We start from the raw sequence: 20,072 nt of genomic DNA on the forward strand, positions 1-20,072 counted from the left end.
TATGTGATGAGGTAAGAGCTGAGTTATTGAGCTGTTGTACCACAATGTATAGAAAAGATCCTTTCCCCATTGAATAGCCTTAGTCCTTTAAAAAAATTAACTGGCCATGTATATATGGGTCTGTTTCTAGATAATCTGTTTCATTAACCATTTATCTACCTGTATGCCAATAACACACTGTCTTGATTATTATAGCTTTATAACAAGTCTTGAAGTTACATAATTTAAGTTATCTTTCTTCTTTTTCAAACTTGTTTTAGAATTTCTAGGTCCTTCACATTTCTTATTCTGTCCTGTTCTATTCTTCTATATTCAAGAGGGTCTCCCTCCCTCACCCACCCTGGAGTGCAGTGGCGCGATCTTTGCTCACTGCAGCCTCGAACTCCTGGGCTCAGGGATCCTCCTGCTTCAGCTTCCTGAGTAGTTGGGACTACAGGAACATGCCACTATGTTGTCATGTACAAAATATTGATTTCAATATCAGTATATTTTTTAATTTTAATTTTTTTGTCGATAGGGGTTCTTGCTATGTTGCCCAGACTGTCAATGTAAATTTTACAATCAGCTTTTCAGTTTTCACAGTATTGCCTGCCAGGATTATTTGAGATTTCATTGAATCTGTTTATCAATATGGAGTGAATTACCATTGTACAACACTGAGTCTTCTGATCCATGAACATGGCATTTTGTTCAATTTATAGGTCTTTGATTTCTCTTAGCATTCTTTTCTAGTCTTTTAGTTAAAGATCTTGCCGTTCTTTTGTCAGACTTCTTTTGAAAAATGTCTGTTCATGTCCTTTGCCCATGTTTTAATGGGATTATTATTTTTGTGTGTGTGAAGTTTTCTGAATTCCTTGTGGATTCTGGATATTAGTCCCCATTGGATGTGTGGTTTGCAAATATTTTTCCCCACTCTGTACATTGTCTATTTACTATGTCGATTATTTCTTTTGTGTAGAAGCTTTTTAGTTCAACTGAGTCCCATTCGTCTATTTTTGTTTTTGTTGCCTGTGCTTTTGAGGTTTTAGTCACAAATTATTTGCCTAGACCAATGTCCAAAAGAATTTTCCCTAGGTTTTCTTTTAGTAATTTGATAATTTCACATCTTACATTTAGGTTCTTTTTTTTTCCCCCCCCCCCCCGAGATGGAGTCTCGCTCTGTCACCCAGGCTGGAGTGCGGTGGCGCGATCTCAGCTTACTGCAAGCTCCGCTGCCTCCCGTGTTCACGCCATTCTCCTGCCTCAGGCTCCTGAGAAACTGGGACTACAGGCGCCCGCCAGCACGCCCGGCAAATTTTTTTTGTATTTTTAGTAGAGACGGGGGTTTCACCGTGTTCACCAGGATGGTCTCGATCTCCTGACCTCATGATCCACCCGCCTCGGCCTCCCAGAGTGCTGGGATTACAGGCGTGAGCCACCGTGCCCGGCCACATTTAGGTTCTTAATCCATCTGGAGTTAAGTTTTGTATACGGTGAGACATAATGACTCAAGTTTCATTCTTCTGCACGTGATAGTCCAATTTTCCCAACACCATGATTGAAAAATGACACGCCTGTAATCCCAACACTTTGAGAGGCCAAAGTGGGAGGATCACCTGAGGCCAAGAGTTTGCAACCAGCCTGAGCAACAGTGATATGCTGTCTTTAAAACTAAAAATAAAAAGTTAGACTAATAAAAAATTAGCCTCAGCCAGGCTCACATGTTCTGTAGCATTGTTTTTAGCAATAAATAATTTTAAAATTAAGGTTTATACATTTTTTAGACATAATGCCATTGCACACTTAATAGACTACAGTATATTGTAAACATAACTTTATATGCACTGCGAAACTAAAAAAAGAAAAATGCATTTTGTAAGGCTATAGCTGCCCTAGACAGTGATCAGATTCTTCTGATCTATCGGAAAAAAGTAAACTGAAAACCTATCAGGAGAACCCGATCCCAATGGTTCTGTGGGTTCTTTCTATTTGCTAAGTGTCTCGGCTGGTTTGAGAAATAAAGGGAAAGAGCACAAGACAGAGAAATCTAAAGCTGGGTGTCGGGGGAGACATCACATGTCGGCAGGATCCGTGATGTTCCTCGAGCCGTAAAACCAGCAAGTTTTTATTAGCGATTTTCAAAAGGGTGTTGATCACAGAGATCACATACTTCACAAATCAATAAAATATCACAAACCAAATAAATGGAGGCAGGGTGAGATCACAGGACCACTGGATGAGGCGAAATTAAAATTGCTAATGAAGTTTCGGGCATGCATTGTTGTTGATAACATCTTATCAGGAAACAGGGTTTGAGAGCAGATAACCTGTCTGACCAAAATTTATTAGGTGGGAATTTCCTCATCCTAATAACGCCCTGGAGCCTACAGGAGACCAGGGTTTATTTCATCCCTTTGGCTTGGACCATAAAAGATGCATGCTTCTAAAGGGGCCGTTTATAGGCCTACCCTCAGGGCTCATTTTCTTTCTCAGGGATGTTTCTTGTAGAGAAAAAGAATTCAGCGATATTTCTCCTATTTGCTTTTGAAAGAGGAGAAATATGGCTCTGTTCCGTCCGGCTCACCGGTGGCCAGAAGTCTTATCTCTGGTGTTCCCTGAACATTGCTGTTATCCTGTTTTTTCAAGATGTCCAGATTTCATATTGTTCAAACACACATGCTCTACAAATGATTTGTGCAGTTGACACAATCATCACAGGGTCCTGAGGCGACATATATCCTCCTCAGCTTACAAAGAAGATGACGGGGTTAAGAGATTAAAGTAAAGACAGGCATAGGAAATCACAAGGGTATTGATTGGGGAAGTGATAAGTGTCCATGAAATCTTCACAATTTATGTTCAGAGATTACGGTAAAGACAGGCGTAAGAAATTATATAAGTATTAATTTGGAGAACTAATAAATGTCCATGAAATCTTCACAATTTATGTTCTTCTGCCGCAACTTCAGCCGGTCCCTCTGTTCAGGACCGACTTCCTGCAACAGAAACCTTCTGGAAAGGATTCATCATTCTAGGTGCCATTAAGAACATTGGTGATTCATGGGAGGAGGTCAAAAAATTATCATTAACAGGAGTTTGAAAGAAGCTCATTTCAGCCCTCATGGACAACTTTGAAGGGGTTCAAGACCTCAGTGGAGGGAGGAGCTACAGATTTGGCAGAAACAGAAAAAGAGCTAGAATTACAAGTGGAGCCTGAAAATGTGACTGAATTGCTGCAATCTCATAAAACTAGAGTGCATGCGAAGTTGCTACTTATGGGTAAGCAAACAAAGTGACTTCTTGAGGTGGAATCTACTCCTGGTGAAGATGCTGTGAACATTGTTGAAATGACAACAATAGATTTAGAATGTTACATAAACTTAGTTGGTAAAGCAGCAATAAGCAACTCAGTTGATAAAGGGTTTGGGAGGATTGATTCCAATTTTGAAAAAAGTTCTGTGGTGGGTAAAATGTTGTCAAACAGCATCGAATGCTAGAACAAAATCTTTCATGAAAAGAAGAGTCAATTAACACAGCAAACTTCACTGTTGTCTTATTTTAAGAAATTGCCTTAGTCACCCCAACCTTCAGCAACCACCACTACCCTTATCAGTCAGGAGCCATCAACATGGAGGCCCTCCAGTGGCAGAAAGATTACAACTCTGAAGGCTCAGATGTTCTTTAGCATTCTTTTAGCAATAAGTAATTTTTAATTAAGGTATGTACATTGGTTTTTTTAGACATAATGCCATTGCACACTTAATAGACTGCACATTATTGTAAACATAACTTTTATACGCATTGGGAAACAAAAAAATTCACTTTATCATGATGTTTGCTTATTGCCATCATCTGTAACTGAACCTGCAGTATCTCTGAGGTATACCTTTAATGATGATGTTTTCTGTCTTCTGGCTTGCATTACTCCTGATGAGAAGGTCTGCTGTCATCCTGTTGCTATTGTCTTTTCAGCAGTTTGTGATGCACCTTGGTAAAGTGTTTTTCAAGTTTTTTGTGCCTTGGGTTCATAGAGAGTTTTGGATCTTTGGGTTTATAGTTTCTGTCAAATTTCAAACAGTCATGGCATTTCTTCAAGTATATATTCTATCTTACCCTGCTGTCATTTGGGGACTTCAGCTGAATGTATATTGGGCTCCTTTCAGCTTGTCTTAATGCCCACTTAGGCTCTGTTCATTTTTTTGTAGTTGTTTATTGTTTGATTTTTTGTCATTTTTATTATTGTGTTTACTAATCTTTGTTCTCCAATATCTGATTTACTGTTGTTTATTTCATTCAGTGTAATTTTCATCTTAGGCATTGTATTTTTTTATCTGCAAAAATTTCATTTAAAAAACATCTTTCATGCCTGTACTTAACATCTTCTGTCTATCTGCCTGAACATATGGAATATAGCTGTGACAGTTGTACTGATTCTCTCATTTGTGTCTTATCTGGGTCTGTTATTATTAGTTGACTGGCTCACATTTTCCTGCCTCTCTTCATATGTGGTACTTTTTGATTCAATACCATGTATTATGAATTCTACCTTGTTGGGCACTGAACATTTTTGCATTCTTACATGTTTTGGGAGGCAGCTGAATTACTTGGAAACAGATCCTTTGCATCTTGCTCTTAAGTTTCATTAGGTAGAACCAGAGCAGTATTTAGTTTAGCATAAATTTTTTCTACTTTTGAGACCACACCTTTGTGAGTACACTACCCAGTGTCCTGTGAATTTTGAGGTTTTCCAGTCTGACAGTCTGACAATCATAATGAAATTTGTATGTGAAAGAGACAAAATCAGAGAGTCCTTGCCAGATCCTTACCTCAATTATCTCACTAAATCAGGAAGTATATTTGGCTATGTGTAATAAATCCAAGGGGTTACCAAATGAGGGATTTGCTTTTATCTTATAATCATTCTGAAGACTTGAGGTAGTCATCATGTACTCTATTTTAACTTACTGCTTTGCCATCCTAAGCATGTGGCCAAGGATTAAAATATCTAACAAATAGTTTTATGTAATTGGGAATTTGAAGCTTAGCTCTGTCTAGATTGGAGATACAGATTTGAGGGTTAGTTTATAGGTGATGTTTCTTCAACAGACTCAATAGAATGAAAAGAGCAGTAGTGCAAGAATGAAACTTCAAATGGCCCAAGCATTTACTAGCCAGGCAAGGAAAAAGAGATTCTGAAGCCCACTCAGGTGAGATGTGGGAAGTGGGGTGGAGAATGGAGAATCGTGAGAGTGCATTGCCATGGAAGCTGTAATGGATATTTATGTTTTTAGCCTACCAGTATTTAAACAGCCTTCTTTTTTGCTGTTGTTGTTGTTTGTTTTTTGCAGTGGTGGGGATGGCATCATCCATTGTGTTAGTCTTGGTGGAAGCAGCAGTGTTCTGTAGTATAACCTTTACTGTAGTAGAATATAACATCAAGAAGTAGGGAAGTTGGCTGGGCATGGTGGCTCACGCCTGTAATCCCAGCACTTTAGGAGGCCAAGGCAGGTGGATTGCTTGAGCCCAAAAGTTCAAGACCAGCCTGGGCAACATAGCAAAACCCTGTCTCTACAGAAAATACAAAAATGAGCTGTCTGTGGTGGTGGGTAACTATAGTACCAGCACTTGGGAGGCTGAGGTGGGAGTATCACTTGAGCCCAGGAGGTCAAGGCTGCAGTGAGCCGTGATTGTGCCACTGCATTCCAGCCTGGGTGACAAAGCAAGACCCTGTCTCAAAAAAGAAAATAAAAAAACAAGAAGTAGGGAAGTCAAGATTATATGAAGTAAGCCATGGCAGGGACTTTGGAATTTATTCAAAGTGTTACAAGAAACTACCAGTACTTTCTGACACAGAGCATTAACATTCTCTTACTTTTTAAAAGGATAATCCTTATTGCTGTATGGAAAATGAGTTATATTAGAGTTTGGAGTAAAATCAAGTTGATCAGATATGAAACTATTTCAGTAATCCATGCAAGAGATGATTATGGCTTGGAGTGGTGATACATATTTTAAGGAAAAGCTAATGGGATTTGCTGGTGGATTGGAATATAAGGTGAGAGCATGGGAGGAATCCAAGCTATCCCAAAATTTTTGTTTTGAGCAATTGGAAAAATAGAGATGCTTCTTGATAGAGAAGACTAGAGAAGAATAGAATTTTTAAAAATATATTGTTTTTTAAATTTTTTTCTTCTGAAATAATTTTAAGTTCCAGAAGTTGCAAAACAAGTGTAAAGAAATTCGTTTTGATTATTTCAGAGTAACTTGCTAACATGAGACTCCATCACCCCTGAACATTTTAGTTTGTAATTGCTATCAATAAGGACATTTTCCTACATATCCAGAATCCAACTGTCAAAATCAGGAGGTTAACCCTGATAGAATTGTATCATCTAATCCACAGAAACCATTCAAGTTTTGCCAGTAGTCCCAATAATGCTCATTTTAGGAAAATAATTCAATCAGGATTATAATTTGCATTTAGTTGTTGTGTCTTTTTGATGCATTTCAATCCAGAACAGCCGTAACGTTTCCTTGACGTTCATGATCTCGACAGTTTTGAGGTTTACAGAGCAGTTAATTCTTAGACTGTTCCTCAATTGGTATTTGTCTAATGCTTCCCTATGAATCAATTCAGGTTATCAGTTTTTGGCAGCAATATCACAGAGGTGATGTGGTATTCTCAGTGTATCTTACCAGGTGGCACTTTTTTTTAATTTTTAAAAATTGAGGAAGTCAGGCCAGTTAGGTACATGATTTTAATTTGCCTGTTACTGATGATCTTAACGTGGATCACTTGACTAAGCTTTTTTTTTTTCTTTTTTTGTCTGCTGGGTTTCTACACTAAAAAAGGTACTCTTTTTTTTTCCTTTGAAAAATGTGTGGAAATGATTATTTTTTGGAGGTATGTTAAAACTAAGTAACTCATTCCTCATCACACTTTTCATCCACTAGTTTTAGCATTCGTTGATTTTTCTTGGTTGAATTACTTGATTATTTCTATTGATGATTGCTGAATGGTGGTCTTTCTAATTTTATTACATTCATTAGTTGACATTCTACCATAAGAAAAAGATTTCTCTTCCTCCCATTGTTGATTTATTTGTTTATCTTTGTTTTTATGGACTCACGGTTTTCTTTTTTTTTTTTTTTTTTGGTTGTTTCAGGAGATGGGATCTTGCTATGTTGTCCTGGTGGGCTACAAACTCCAGGGCTGAAGTGATCCTCTTGCCTCAGTCTCCTGAGTAGCTGAGATTACAGCTATTGTGCCCAACTTCACTGTTTCATTTTTTTTTAATTCAGTGGGCCCGTAATCCAACATTTTTATTTTGATGTTCAAATTGTCCCATATTTGGTTAGTGGAATCCCTTTCAAGCTGTGCCTGTGGCCTTTTGACATGTCCCCATAGTCTTTATGTACTTTCTTTCTGGTTCAGTGAGATGTTTTAGGCTCATTTTGCAATTACCTCCTCTAAATCAGCTATATCTCAGCCATATGCTGGTTCTTCTGCCATCCATTGGGGATTGGTACTTACAGACATCTGGGCAGCAAGGCAAAACTCCATCTCTACAGAAAATTAGCTGGGCATGGTAGCAAACACTATAGGCTGAGGTGGAAGAATTGCTTAAGCCCGGGAGGTTGAGGCTGCAGTGAGCTGTGATAGTACCACTGCACATCAGCCTGGGTGACAGTGCAAGACCGTGTCTCAAAAAACAAAACAAAATCACCTGAAAAATTTGGTTGAGAATTTAAGTTTTTATTGAAAGAGAATATACTAGATAAAACTTCCGCAACCAGTTTGTGACTTTCTCTATGTGCATATGTATGGTCAGAGAATTTCCTATTCCAGCTCACTGTTTCCTCAAAAGGTAAATTGGAGTGATACGGTATTATGGAAAGTTTACCTGAGTAAGAAATAAGAAACAGGTATTCAAGTCTTAGCTTTGTCCAACTTTATAAGTTATATTATCTTTTTGGCCCTCAGATTTTAAAATAAGATATTTAGACTAGATGTTTTCTTCTCAGCTGTTTAAAATTTAGTCTTATATTTGTCTTGATTAAAAGTCCTAAAAACTGAGGTAATATAGTGCTTGCCCTTGAAATGGGACTGATTGGCATGAGGAATGGAGCACTTTCTCGAGGCCAGGCTGGGTGGCTCACACGTGTAATCCCAACACTTTGAGAGGCCGAGGCGGGAGGATTGCTTGAGCCCAGGAGTTTGAAACCAGCCTGGGCAAACACAGTGAGATGGATTTTAGATGCTGAACCAACCTTGATTTTGTTGGATATATCCCAAATGTGCATGTTATATAATTTGTTTTTTAATGTTCTCTGTTAGGTTTGCTAGTATTTTATTGAGATTTTTGCATCTATTTGTGAGATACTGATCTTTAGTTTTCTCATCTTGTGATAGCTTTGTCTGGTTTTGGTATTGTAGTAATACTGGCTTTACAATGAATTGGAAAGTGTTCCTTTTTTTTTTTTTTGGAACCGTTTTTGTAAATTCTGTAAATGTTTGAAGCGATCTGGTCCAGGGCTTTTATTTGTGAGAAATTTTTCATTTCTCGTTTAGTCTTTTTATAGGTCTGTTCAAATTCTTAATTTCTTCTTGATGAGTCAGTTTTGGTAGTTTCTTTTTAGGAATTTGTCTGTGTCATCTAATTTGTTGATGTACAATTGTTAATAGTATTCCCTTATCCTTTTTATTTCTGAAAGGTTGGTGTAATGCTCCCTTTTTAATTCTTGAATTTGATTATTTGTGTTTTGCTGCTGCTGCTTTTGATTAGCTAAAAGTTTATTAGTTTTGTTGATCTTTCCAAAGGGCCAATTTTTGTTTTATTGATTTTTTAAAATTTCAATGGTGTTTTTATTTTCTACTCCCTATTCCTTTAGCTTGTTTCAGATTTAAATTGTTCATCATCTTCTAGTATTTTAAGGTTAAAGGTTAGGTTATTGATTTGACATCTTTCTGGTTTGTCAATATAAATATTTACAGTTATAAATTTTATCTTTCGATGCATCCAGTAAGTTTTGGTTTGTTGTATTTTCATTTTCATTTATCTCAAAGTATTTTCTAATTTTCCTTATGCCTTCTGTTGACCCACTGATTATTTTTGAGTATATTTTTTAATTTTCACATATTTGTGAATTTTCCAGATTTCCTTATGTTACCAATTTCTGATTTCATTGCATTGTTGTCAGGAAACACACTTTGTGATTTCAGTCCATATAGTTACTGAGATTTGTTTTATTACCTATTATTTGGTCTGTCTTAGAAATGTTCGATATGTATTTGAGAAGAATGTATATTCTGCTGTTTTGAGGTTGATTTTTCTGTAGGTGTCTGTTAAGCCTAGTAGTTTTATAGTGTTGTACAAGTCTTGTATTTCCTCATTGATTTTCTGTCTACTTATTTTATCCGTTATTGAACAGCAGGGCATTGAAATCTCCAACTTTTATTTTTGAATTGTGTGTTTCTTCCTTGAATTTTATACTTTTTTGTTTTGTGTATTTTGCGACTCTGTTGTTAGGTGCATATAAGTTTATAATTGCTATATCTTTTTGATGTATTGGCTATCTTTTATTATAAAATGCCCTTTGTCACAACAATTTTTGTGTCATAATCTGTTTTGCCTGATAGTGGTATAGCCACTGCAGGTCTGTTTTGACTACTGTTTGCATAGTATATCTTTTTCTATCCTTTTACTGTCAACCTATTTTGTCTTTGGATTTAAAGTGTGGACCAGGCATTGTGGTTCATAGTCCCAGCACTTAGGGAGGCCAAACTGGGAGGATCAGTTTAGCCCACGAGCTCGAGACCAGCCTAGGTAATCTGTACAAATCTTTTTTAAAAAATCAGCTGGGTGTGATAGTGTGCACCTGTGGTCCTATGTAATCGGGGGTGCTGAGGTGGGAGGATTGCTGGAACCTGGCAGATCAAGGCTGCAGTGAGCTGTGATCATGCCAGTGCACCTCAGCCTGGGAAAGAGAGCAAGACCCTGCCAAAAGAAGAAAGAGAGAAAGAGAGAGAAAGAAAGAGAGAGAGAGAGAGAGAGAGAAAGAAAAGCGTGTCTGTTGTTGGCAACATATTTGGGTCAAAATGTTTGGGACCAGAAGTTTTTTGGATTTTTTCATATTTTGTAATATTTGCATATACATAGTGAGGTATCTTGGGAATGGGACCCAAGTCTAAACATGAAATTCTTGTGTTTCATATATATCTTATTCATATAGCTAAAGGTAATTTTATGTAATTTTTAAATTGTTTTTGAGACAGGGTCTCGCTGTGTCACACAGGCTGGAGTGCAGTGGTACAGTCATAGTTCACTGCAGCCTTGACCTCCCTGGCTCAAGCAGTCCTCCCACTTTTAGCCTTCCAATTACCTGGAACTATAGGCATGCACCACCACACCTGGCTTTTTTTTCTAATTCTTTTTTTTTTTTTTTTTTTTTTTTTTTTTTGTAGAAATGGGAGTCTCCCTGTGTTGCCCAAGCTGGTCTCAAACTCCTGGGCTCACGTGATCCTCCCACCTTGGCTCCCCCAAATTGCTAGTATTATAAGTGTGAGCCACTGCACTAGCCAACAATATCTTAAGTAATTTTGTGTCTGAAACAAAGTTTCTATTTTATTACCCTTGTAGGCCTCTTGCATGGGGGAATTTGGGCATGCATGGAAAAGATAATATTGCAGTGGAAGGGGCTGGGAGGGTCTTTTTTCTCCTGGGGGATGCTGAATAAACTGTGGGTTGTGCGTCTGCCTTTTGACTGTGACATACCACATGAGGTCAGGTTTGTGGAATTTTCCATTCATAGTATCATGTTGGCACTCATCGTATATTTTTCATCTTATTTTCTAGTTGACCTGGGAATTACAGTTAACATCTTGTAATAACATAGTTTGAGTTAATATCAACTTAATTGCAATGGTATACAAACAGTTTTTTTTTTTTAAGAATTTTTTTTTTTTTTTTTTAGGCAGTCTGACTGTATTGCCCAGACTGGAGTGCCACAGCTCACTGCAACCTCAACCTCCCAGGCCCAAGTGATCCTCCCACCTCAGCCTCCCAAGTAGCTAGGACGGCAGGCATGCACTACTGCACCTGGCTAATTTTTTTATTTTTTGTAAAGGTGGGTTTTCGCCGTGTTGGACAGGCTGGTCTCGAACTCCTGGGCTCAAGCAGTCCGCCTGCCTAGGCCTCCCAAAGTGCTGGGGGTGTGAGCCACTGCGCCTGGCCATAAACACCTTTCTTTTATGTAACTCTATCCTTTCCCTTTCCTGTGTACTGTTAAGATTATATGAATTATATTATTATGTCTTGTATACCCAGCAACACAGTTATAGTGATTGCTTTATGTAGGTTTTTTCTTTTTAAACCAATATATTAGTTTCCTATTGCTGCTTATATAGAAAAAGAGTTAATGTAGCGGGCCTGATTGCTTATTTTTAGAAGGCCTGCTTAGGAGTCAGTCTTTGGCTGACACCTGAGAACTTGGATTTCAGGAGGGTTCCTGCCTCTAACTGATAATGGTTTGTACAGACACTATGGTTTATGCTGAATACCTGCTTTTCTTCTGGGAGTCTGGAATTTTGCTATGTGTTAGGCAAGGGGGTGCCTACGTGATCAACCTTCAATATAAAACACCTCCCCCCAGCAAAATGTGTAAAGTATTCATATTGTATATTTCTCATTAGTATTATTTATACTGTTTTTTTTTTCTTTTCGTGGCTCATTTTCTGTTTCTTTTTATTAATATGTTAATCTGTTTTATCTTCTAAGGCAATGCTGATGGGAGAACCATTTTCCTGATTTTCAAATTGTTGAGCTGTTTGCCATGATGGGTGAGTTCAAACTAAAAGCATATTTCAGCTATAATTAAAGGATAGAATGGAAGTGAAAAAACTGTCTCTATTATGTGCTATTATAAACCTTTTTATAAATAAATTTTATGATATAGCAGATTTATGAAATGTTTTATATTTACTTAATAGACTTAATTAAAGTACTTTTTGTGTTGCTATAGTTTTAGAGTGATCATTTTATGCATAACACAGTAGGGACATTCAAAATAAACTGTTAAGATGTGTTGTGATTTGCTTAAAGTCTGATGGCAAGAGAGGAATCATAAGATTTTATTTTATGATTCATAGAGCAGCAAATCATTGGTGCTCAGGGATGATATGTTATACAACTCTTGGTCGTATATTGTGGTATAATATTAGTTTAAAGAGACTAAAGTATGGGAATGGATTGTGTATGTTCAGTTTACGTATCATTTTGTTTTCCTCTTTACCTCCTTTTTGTTTTTTCCTTTTCTCTTTTGTGTTAAGGGTTCCAGCATGAGGCAGGGATTAGACAGGAAGGCACTAGAAGGAGATGGAGTCATGAATGGCCTACCCTATCCTAAATCAAGAAAAATGGGACTGAGTAGTTGGATGCTGAATTTTGAAACTTAGACTGATCCTGGGATTTAATTCTGACATTTACTTGCCAGAGTTTGCCTTTATCACACATTTTCTACTTCTTGCTTAACAAAACAAATACACACACACACACACACACACACACACACACACACACACACACACACACACACACACACACACACACACACACACACACCCATCCATGAAGAACTTATATTTGCCCATGTGATGAAAGTGGGGGCTAGGACACTTTCACTGTGTGTCATTGTAGCAAGTTTGTAAGCTTAGACTTCACCTTCCTACTTTAAAATTTTTCCTTCCACTTCCTCTTCTGTAGTCATGAGTATCAGCGCCCTCTTGGAGCCCAAATTCTCTACTCTAGTTAGCCTTACTTTCAGCTCCAAATCGGATGTACTTTTACTGAACTCCTTTCTCAACTTTTCATTTTGGCTGCTGTCACTTGTACTCTGTGTATCGATCAAATTTATTTTTGTCAGCCTCAAATAATACTGCTCTATAGAAGAGCAACAATCATTGCTTAAAAACATGTATAAAGGTAGTCACAGAACACCATGACAGATGTTTGAATTTTTGATTGAGGATGTTCTTCTGTTACTTATTTTTCAAATATCATGAATAAGCATATAAGGTATTTGATTCAACATTTCTGATAAAAGATTTTTGAAAAAATTATTTTCCAAATATTTTTTGGTTTTATGCTCAATTGAATGTCCTTCCAACATGTGTCAGAAACCCATTGTACTTACCCATAAGTACATAAGTGAAACCGCGTCTCTACTAAAAATACAAAAAATTAGCTGGGCATGGTGGTGGGCGCCTGGAGTCCCAGCTACTCGGGAGGCTGAGGCAGAAGAATGGCATGAACCTAGGAGGCGGAGCTTGCAGTGAGCCGAGATCACACCACTGCACCCCAGCCTGGGCGACAGAGTGAGACTCCGTCTCAAAAAAAAAAAAAAAAAAAAGAAAAAGAAAAAAGAAATAAGTATATATAAATGTGATAATCAATTTTAGCCAAAGGCCCTCCCCAAGGCTTTTGACATTGTAATATTAAGCATATAAAATTGTTTAAATTCAAATGTTTAGGTTTCTTCTAATAAAAATTAGAACAACATAGATAAAGAATTAGAGTTACCACTTTGGGAGGCCAAGGTGGGAGGATCACTTGAGCCCAGGAGTTCAAGACCAGCCTGGGCAATATAGTGAGACTCCATCTCTACAAAAAAAAAATAAAAAAAGAATTAGAGTTCTTCTGTCCCTAGTGTAGAATTAAGGATTTACCTTTTTTTTTTTTTTTTTTTTTTGGGACGGATTCTCACTCTGTTGCCCAGGGTGGAGTGCAGTGGCATGATCTCAGCTCACTGCAACCTCCGCCTTCTGGGTTCAAGTGATTGAACTTGAACTTGAACACTACAGGTGCCCGCCACCATGCCCGGCTAATTTTTGTATTTTTAGTAGAGACTAAAAGTAGGGTTTCACCATATCGGCCAGGCTGGTCTTGAACTCCTGACCTTGTGATCTGCCCCCCTCGGCCTCCCAAAGTGCTGGGATTACAGGCGTGAGCCATTGCGCCTGGCCAAGGATTTAACCTTCTTAAAGAAGGTCACATCAAATGCTTTTATTCCAGTTGAGATCGTTCTGAGCTTATTGATGGGTGCATCTATTGTGATTATATTGTACCTGTCTGTGGCTTGGTTACCTATTTGGCTAAACTAACATTATGATAAAACTTTATTTTATAAAAAATACTTGGTGAAGAATTATAAAATTTTCTCTTAACCTGGAAATATTAATAAATTAAACCAATAATAAAACCTTATAACTATTACTTTTAAATTTTACTATGCAAATAATTTCACTACAAAATAGAATATATGAAATGTTACTAAAAATTAGTAAATTACAGAAGTCAGCTATTTGTGTGTTTGAGAGACTATTAGGGCTATTGAATTGTCAGAATATTTTTAGTGATTCCCTTTGTAGGATATGGCATTTTTTTTTACTACTCCAAGAACATAAGTTACTGCTCACCAAAATGGTTACATTTTAAAATATAAACTGTAAAGTCTCTTGATTCCTTTATTTACCATTTGTGATTATCGTTAGTAGAATTGATTTACTAGTGAAAATAAATTAAGTTGTCCCTGACGTCTTCCAGAGAGCTTATAATTGGCATTACTGGCAGGCACGTGCTTTTAGTCTCAGAAAGAAACAATTGGTATATTTAGAAGAGTCTAAAAGTTCATGTTCATGTTCATGATCCTTTCTCTCAGTTTTATGGACTTGGTACTTTTTCTAAAGAAAGGAATTTTCTTAACATTGTTACTGACCATGATCTTTAAATAGTCTGTTTTTAGTCTTGTCAAACCTTATGGTGAAGAAGTTTGAAAGAGCATTTCCAAATACAGTAGGCCAGTATTCACAGGTGAAGCTTTTCTTTGTTGCTGACTCTTAAGTATTGATGAAAGAAAGAAAAAAAAAAAAAACACCTTCCAAAATTAAGTCTGTACTTTGAACATAAGTGCTAAGTAATGATATTTATACAAAGTTGTTTATTTTTTTTCCTCTACTTTTTAAAAGATTTTAGATATCTTGATGTTTTGTTTAGGAGACATAGAAAAGAATTCGTTTTAACAGAGCAGTTTTGACCTTATTCTAGGATATTAAATCAGTGGAAGAATCAGAATGACTTCATCTTGTCTATTAGTGTCACATGTGTGGACTAATGGTAGAGCTTGAGTCTATTGCAATTTTATTTTACCAAAAGGATAGGCATTAAAAATGTTTTAGATGAATTTTTGTATGAAATTAATACATTCTCTACTTTAAATTTTATTATAAATTTTGTGTGATGTCTATACATGTTGATATATATGTCACAATTACAATTCTATATATGTGTTTTATTTCAAAATTACCTAGATGATCAGCAAGCTTTGAACTCAATCATGCAAGATTTGGCTGTCCTTCATAAGGCCAGTCGACCAGCATTATCCTTGCAGGAAACCAGGAAAGCAAAATCTTCATCACCAAAAAAACAGGTGTTTATTTTAATAAGTATATTTTGTTTTTATATGAATTACTTTCCTTTAATACACTAATCTTATGGAGGACTTGTTTAATGTGTTTAGCTTTTACACTTTCGAATCAAGTATTTTGTTAGTGTTTGTTATACATTTTCCCATAAGAGTGTGTGTTCATCTGTTAACAATAGCAAAGACATGCAATCAATCTCAATGCCCATCAGTGGTAAACTGGATAGAGGAAATGTGGTACATATACACCATGGAATTCTATGTGGCCATAAAAAAGAACGAGATCATGTCCTTTCGGGAACATGGATGGAACTGGAGGCAATTATCCTTAGCAAACTAATGCAGGAACAGAAAACCAAATACCACATATTCTCACTTATAAGTGGAAGGTAAATAATGAGAACACATGGAGACACAGAGGGGAGCAGTAGACACTGGGTCCTACTGGAGGGTGGAGGGCGGGAGGAGGGGGAGGATCAGGAACAATAACTAATGGGTACTAGGCTTAATACCTGGGTGACTAATCTGTACAAACAACCCCCCATGACATGAATTTACCTGTATAAGAAATGTGCTCATGTACCCCTGAACTTAAAAGTTAAAAAAAAATTTTGTAAAGTATGCGTTCATAAAGAATGGTAGCATTCTGCAGCCAAGGTTGACCCCTTCCCAGGAAAAATAAGGTAGCATTTCATTTAATGTGGTAACTGTTTTCCAAAGCTGACATTTCATCCATTTTTCAAACACTTAAGCAAATTGTTTTTTGTTTTGTTTTGTTCTTCAAATAGTCTACTCTGGATTTTTAGAAATGAGGATGATTTTGATTTTGATAAATCAGATTAGTTTGGGATACTCAGCATGACATACAAAAATATAATATTCTGTATTTCCCATAACAGGATCAGCAAATGTCTCATACTCCTGGTACCTTCACTAGTAGATCTTGGTGTTCTTTCCTGTTGAGCCCAGATTCAGCAACATAATTCTCAACTTTTTAGCAGACACTATCAATTGTTTGGAGCTGGTACAGAAATTCAAACTTCCTTCCTCGTCTGGTCTATTTTAAATGAATGGCTAAAAAACAATATGATTTAGAAATTGTAGGAGTTTTATCTAATCTCTGAATGATTTGTCTGATCTCTGAAAGACTCAATTGTCATTTCATTACAGAATGATGTCCGAGTCAAATTTGAACATAGGGGAGAAAAAAGGTAAGGAAAGAAACATTACATGTTAATTAATTGATTTAATCAAATGTGTATTCTAATTAAGCTGTTGAAAGGTTCTTTTCAGATTTGAATGAAGTTTCATGGTTTACAAATTGAGAATAGAGTAGTCCTTGGGAATGTGTAATGTGTTTAGACTTAAGATAGATAACATATGTCAAAATTCAGGCCAAACATTAGAAATGATTAATGTGTTTGCAATTTTCAGAGATAAGTAAGATCACTGCTTAATACAGACTTTAAATATTGTCATTTCCTTTTATTTTTACTTGAGGGAAATTAAGTATATTTTTCCTTGTAATTGTTTCATCCCGCAGATACTATATAGCATTTATATATGTGAGCTTAACACTCACAATTCTGATTATTCTCAAGAGACCTCGGTGCTATGACATGTATGTCATTAGCGATGTTGAGGAAAGTGAATTGGACTAGTGGCTGTAAATTATTTAGCAGAGATGTAAACCTAGCCTTCTACTTGGTATCCGTATCTCAGTGCACAAATTATAGGATGGTAGTTGGCAACAAAATTGCTGACAAGACCTAATAGGAGTTAAGGCTGATGGAATTTTTTTTTTTTTTTGAGATGGGGTCTTACTCTGTTGCTCAGGCTGGAGCGCAATGGCGTGATTTTGGCTCACTGCAACCTCCACCTCCTGGGTTCAAGCGATTCTCCTGCCTCAGCCTCCCGAGTAACTGGGATTACAGGCGACTGCCACTATGCCCGACTAATTTTTGTATTTTTTAGTCGAGATGGGGTTTCACCATATTGGCCAGGCTGGTCTTGAACTCCCAACCTCAGATGATCCACCTGCCTCGGCGTCCCAAAGTGCTGGGATTACAGGCATGAGCCACTGTGCCTGGCCTGACGATGGAATTTCATATCTGCTAGTAGTGTCTCATGAAATAATGTAGTGAAAAGCCTAACAGTTTCAAGGATTTTAAAGTGGCTCACAAATCATATAAGCGTATTTTACATAGAAATGTTTAAAACTGGAATATATCAGATAAACCATGGAACTCTCCAATCTATTTTCCTATTTATGGATATTTTCCCAATTTTTTCATTCATTCAGCATTATTTGTTGAGTACTTAGTATATATATGCTAGGCCCTAGAGGAATAAAGGGAGCAAAGCAGACATAGCCTCTTTCCTTACGGGTCTTATCGTGTGGTATTGGTGGTCTTCAAGCTTTAGGTGCATGCTCTCAAGGGGAAGCACAGGCCAATCCTTTGGGAAATAGAAAACACTAGAATTTTAATCTTTTTAAAATATTTATTTTGGAAGTATGCCTACATGATACATGTACCCCAAAATAATGAGTTGATAAGGATACAGAAATCAAAATTTGAATCCCTGGAGAACAACTTTATTCTTTTTAACAGTTTCATTTCATTCTGTCATAAAGATGTCACATAGTTAAGTTTAATCACTTTCCTCAATAAACATTTTGCATTGCTGTTTAACATTCATATGGTAGTTTCAGTGCAAATTAAAAACTGCAGAAAATTTGAGAATTTCTTTTTTAAAATTTGTATTAGGATAAAACAGACTTCAGAGTTTTTGAATTTTGGGTTGAAAATTTGTGCCTGTGATAAAAAATGTGCTGTTGTAGTGTTTAAAGTGAATATTTACATAATTTTAAGTTAATTTTGTATCTCTCTAAAAGGAGATAACTGTTGCAAGTTTATTATTTAACTTTGCCTAAGAAAATAAAATCTTAAAATTGTGTTTATATAGAATCCTTCAGTTCCCCAGACCAGTTAAACTGGAAGATCTGAGATCTAAAGCTAAAATTGCCTTTGGACAGTCTATGGATCTACATTATACCAATAATGAGGTAAACACATACAGTTTAACTTTAGTAGATCTTATCTTGAAAAGTAATGTGTTCGTTTAAGAGACCGCTTTTAAGACTTGTGTTTTTATTTAGGGATTGATAAATATATGGTATGTCAGAAGAATAAAACCTAAGTAAATTTTAACTGACTAAAATGGATTTTTTTCATTGTGGAAAATAATAGAGGGTGCTACTATGCAAAATAATTGAATGAGGGCATATTATAGGGGAAAATACATGTATTGGAATTTTGCTGCTTATTTATGGTTTTGTTTTTATTCTATGTACTTTATTGATGAACTGTGTTTTCCTGTCATACTCTACTTGGCTACAGATGACAGAGCTTTGGTAGTTAAACAATTGAGTTAAAGGATTGTTTTAGTGTTGCTCAGGGCTCAATTAGATTATTATGTTTCGGAATCAGTACATATGATCTTAAGGGGCTTGCTTTAGCAATGAGGAGCTCTGTGTTGTGGAGATGCCCCTTTTTAATCCCCTTAGGATTGGATTCAATGATCTTTGAAGTTTCTTTTAGTTCTTAGGATTCTGTGAGATATCAGGATCTTGTGATCTTAAAATTTATAGGACAATTTAGTTAATAAGTTGTATTATGGTTAGTAATTAGGTGAATTTGGTTTTTATATTCAGAAAGCATTTATTAATTTTTCAGGCATCATGCTATAATTTATAAGTTGCAGCGCCTGATGGAGTAGACCTTATAGACTTGTGGTACAAGCAAGCCATTAATAAATGAGCTATTTCAATATATGAAGTTCTTTGAAAGAAATGCATAAAGTAGGCCAGGCATGGTTGCTCACACCTGTAATCCCAGTACTTCGGGAGGCCGAGGCGGGCGGATCACGAGGTCAAGAGATCGAGACCATCCTGGCCAACATGGTAAAACCCCATCTCTACTAAAAATACAAAAATTAGCCAGGCATGGTGACGCACGCCTGTAATCCCAGCTCTTTGGGAGACTAAGGCAGGAGAATTGCTTGAACCCGGGAGGCAGAGGTTGCAGTGAGCTGAGATCGCGTCACTGCACTCCAGCCTGGTGACAGAGCAAGACTCTGTCTCAAAAAAAAAAAAAAAAAAGAAATGCATAAAGTATTGTGATGAAGAATAAAGGGCAGAGCACAGAGGTTCATGCCTATAATCCCAGCACTTGGGGAGGCCAAGGCAGGAGGATCACCTGAGGCCAGAAGTTCAAGACTAACCTGGGCAACATCGCAAGACCCCATCTCTACAAAATAGTAAAATTATCTGAGTGTGATGGCATACACCTGTAGTCCCAGCTGTTCGGGAGGCTGAGGCAGGGGGATCTGAGGTGGAAGGATAGCTTGAGCCCGGGAATTTGAGGGTACAGTGAGCTAGAGTTGCGCCACTGCACTCCAGCCTGTGTGACAGAGTTGTCTGAACAAAAAAGAATAATTTTTTAAAAAATGTCTTGAACTTGTGTCATTATCCCATAGGATGATTACAGGGGAACCTAGACATATCTTTTTTTCTTTTTTCTAAAATTGTATTATGGAAAACTTTCAAATGCCAA

General features: G+C 36.8%; 1 protein-coding gene across 2 annotated transcripts in view; it reads left to right on the forward strand.

Moving 5' to 3' along the window:
- The window catches only part of MAP3K2 (mitogen-activated protein kinase kinase kinase 2), an 89,180-nt gene that overhangs the window by 33,259 nt on the left and 35,849 nt on the right, over positions 1-20,072 (forward strand). For both annotated transcript variants that reach the window (XM_015109853.3, XM_028830619.2), the window contains exons 2-5: positions 11,757-11,818; positions 15,344-15,462; positions 16,627-16,667; positions 18,424-18,523. In XM_015109853.3, the coding sequence (XP_014965339.1) occupies positions 11,812-11,818; positions 15,344-15,462; positions 16,627-16,667; positions 18,424-18,523 (267 nt within the window). In that variant the 5' untranslated portion in view covers positions 11,757-11,811. The remainder of the gene's footprint in view (positions 1-11,756; positions 11,819-15,343; positions 15,463-16,626; positions 16,668-18,423; positions 18,524-20,072) is intronic.

Source organism: Macaca mulatta, chromosome 12 (genome assembly GCF_049350105.2).
Source record: "Macaca mulatta isolate MMU2019108-1 chromosome 12, T2T-MMU8v2.0, whole genome shotgun sequence".
Lineage (NCBI taxonomy): Eukaryota > Metazoa > Chordata > Mammalia > Primates > Cercopithecidae > Macaca > Macaca mulatta.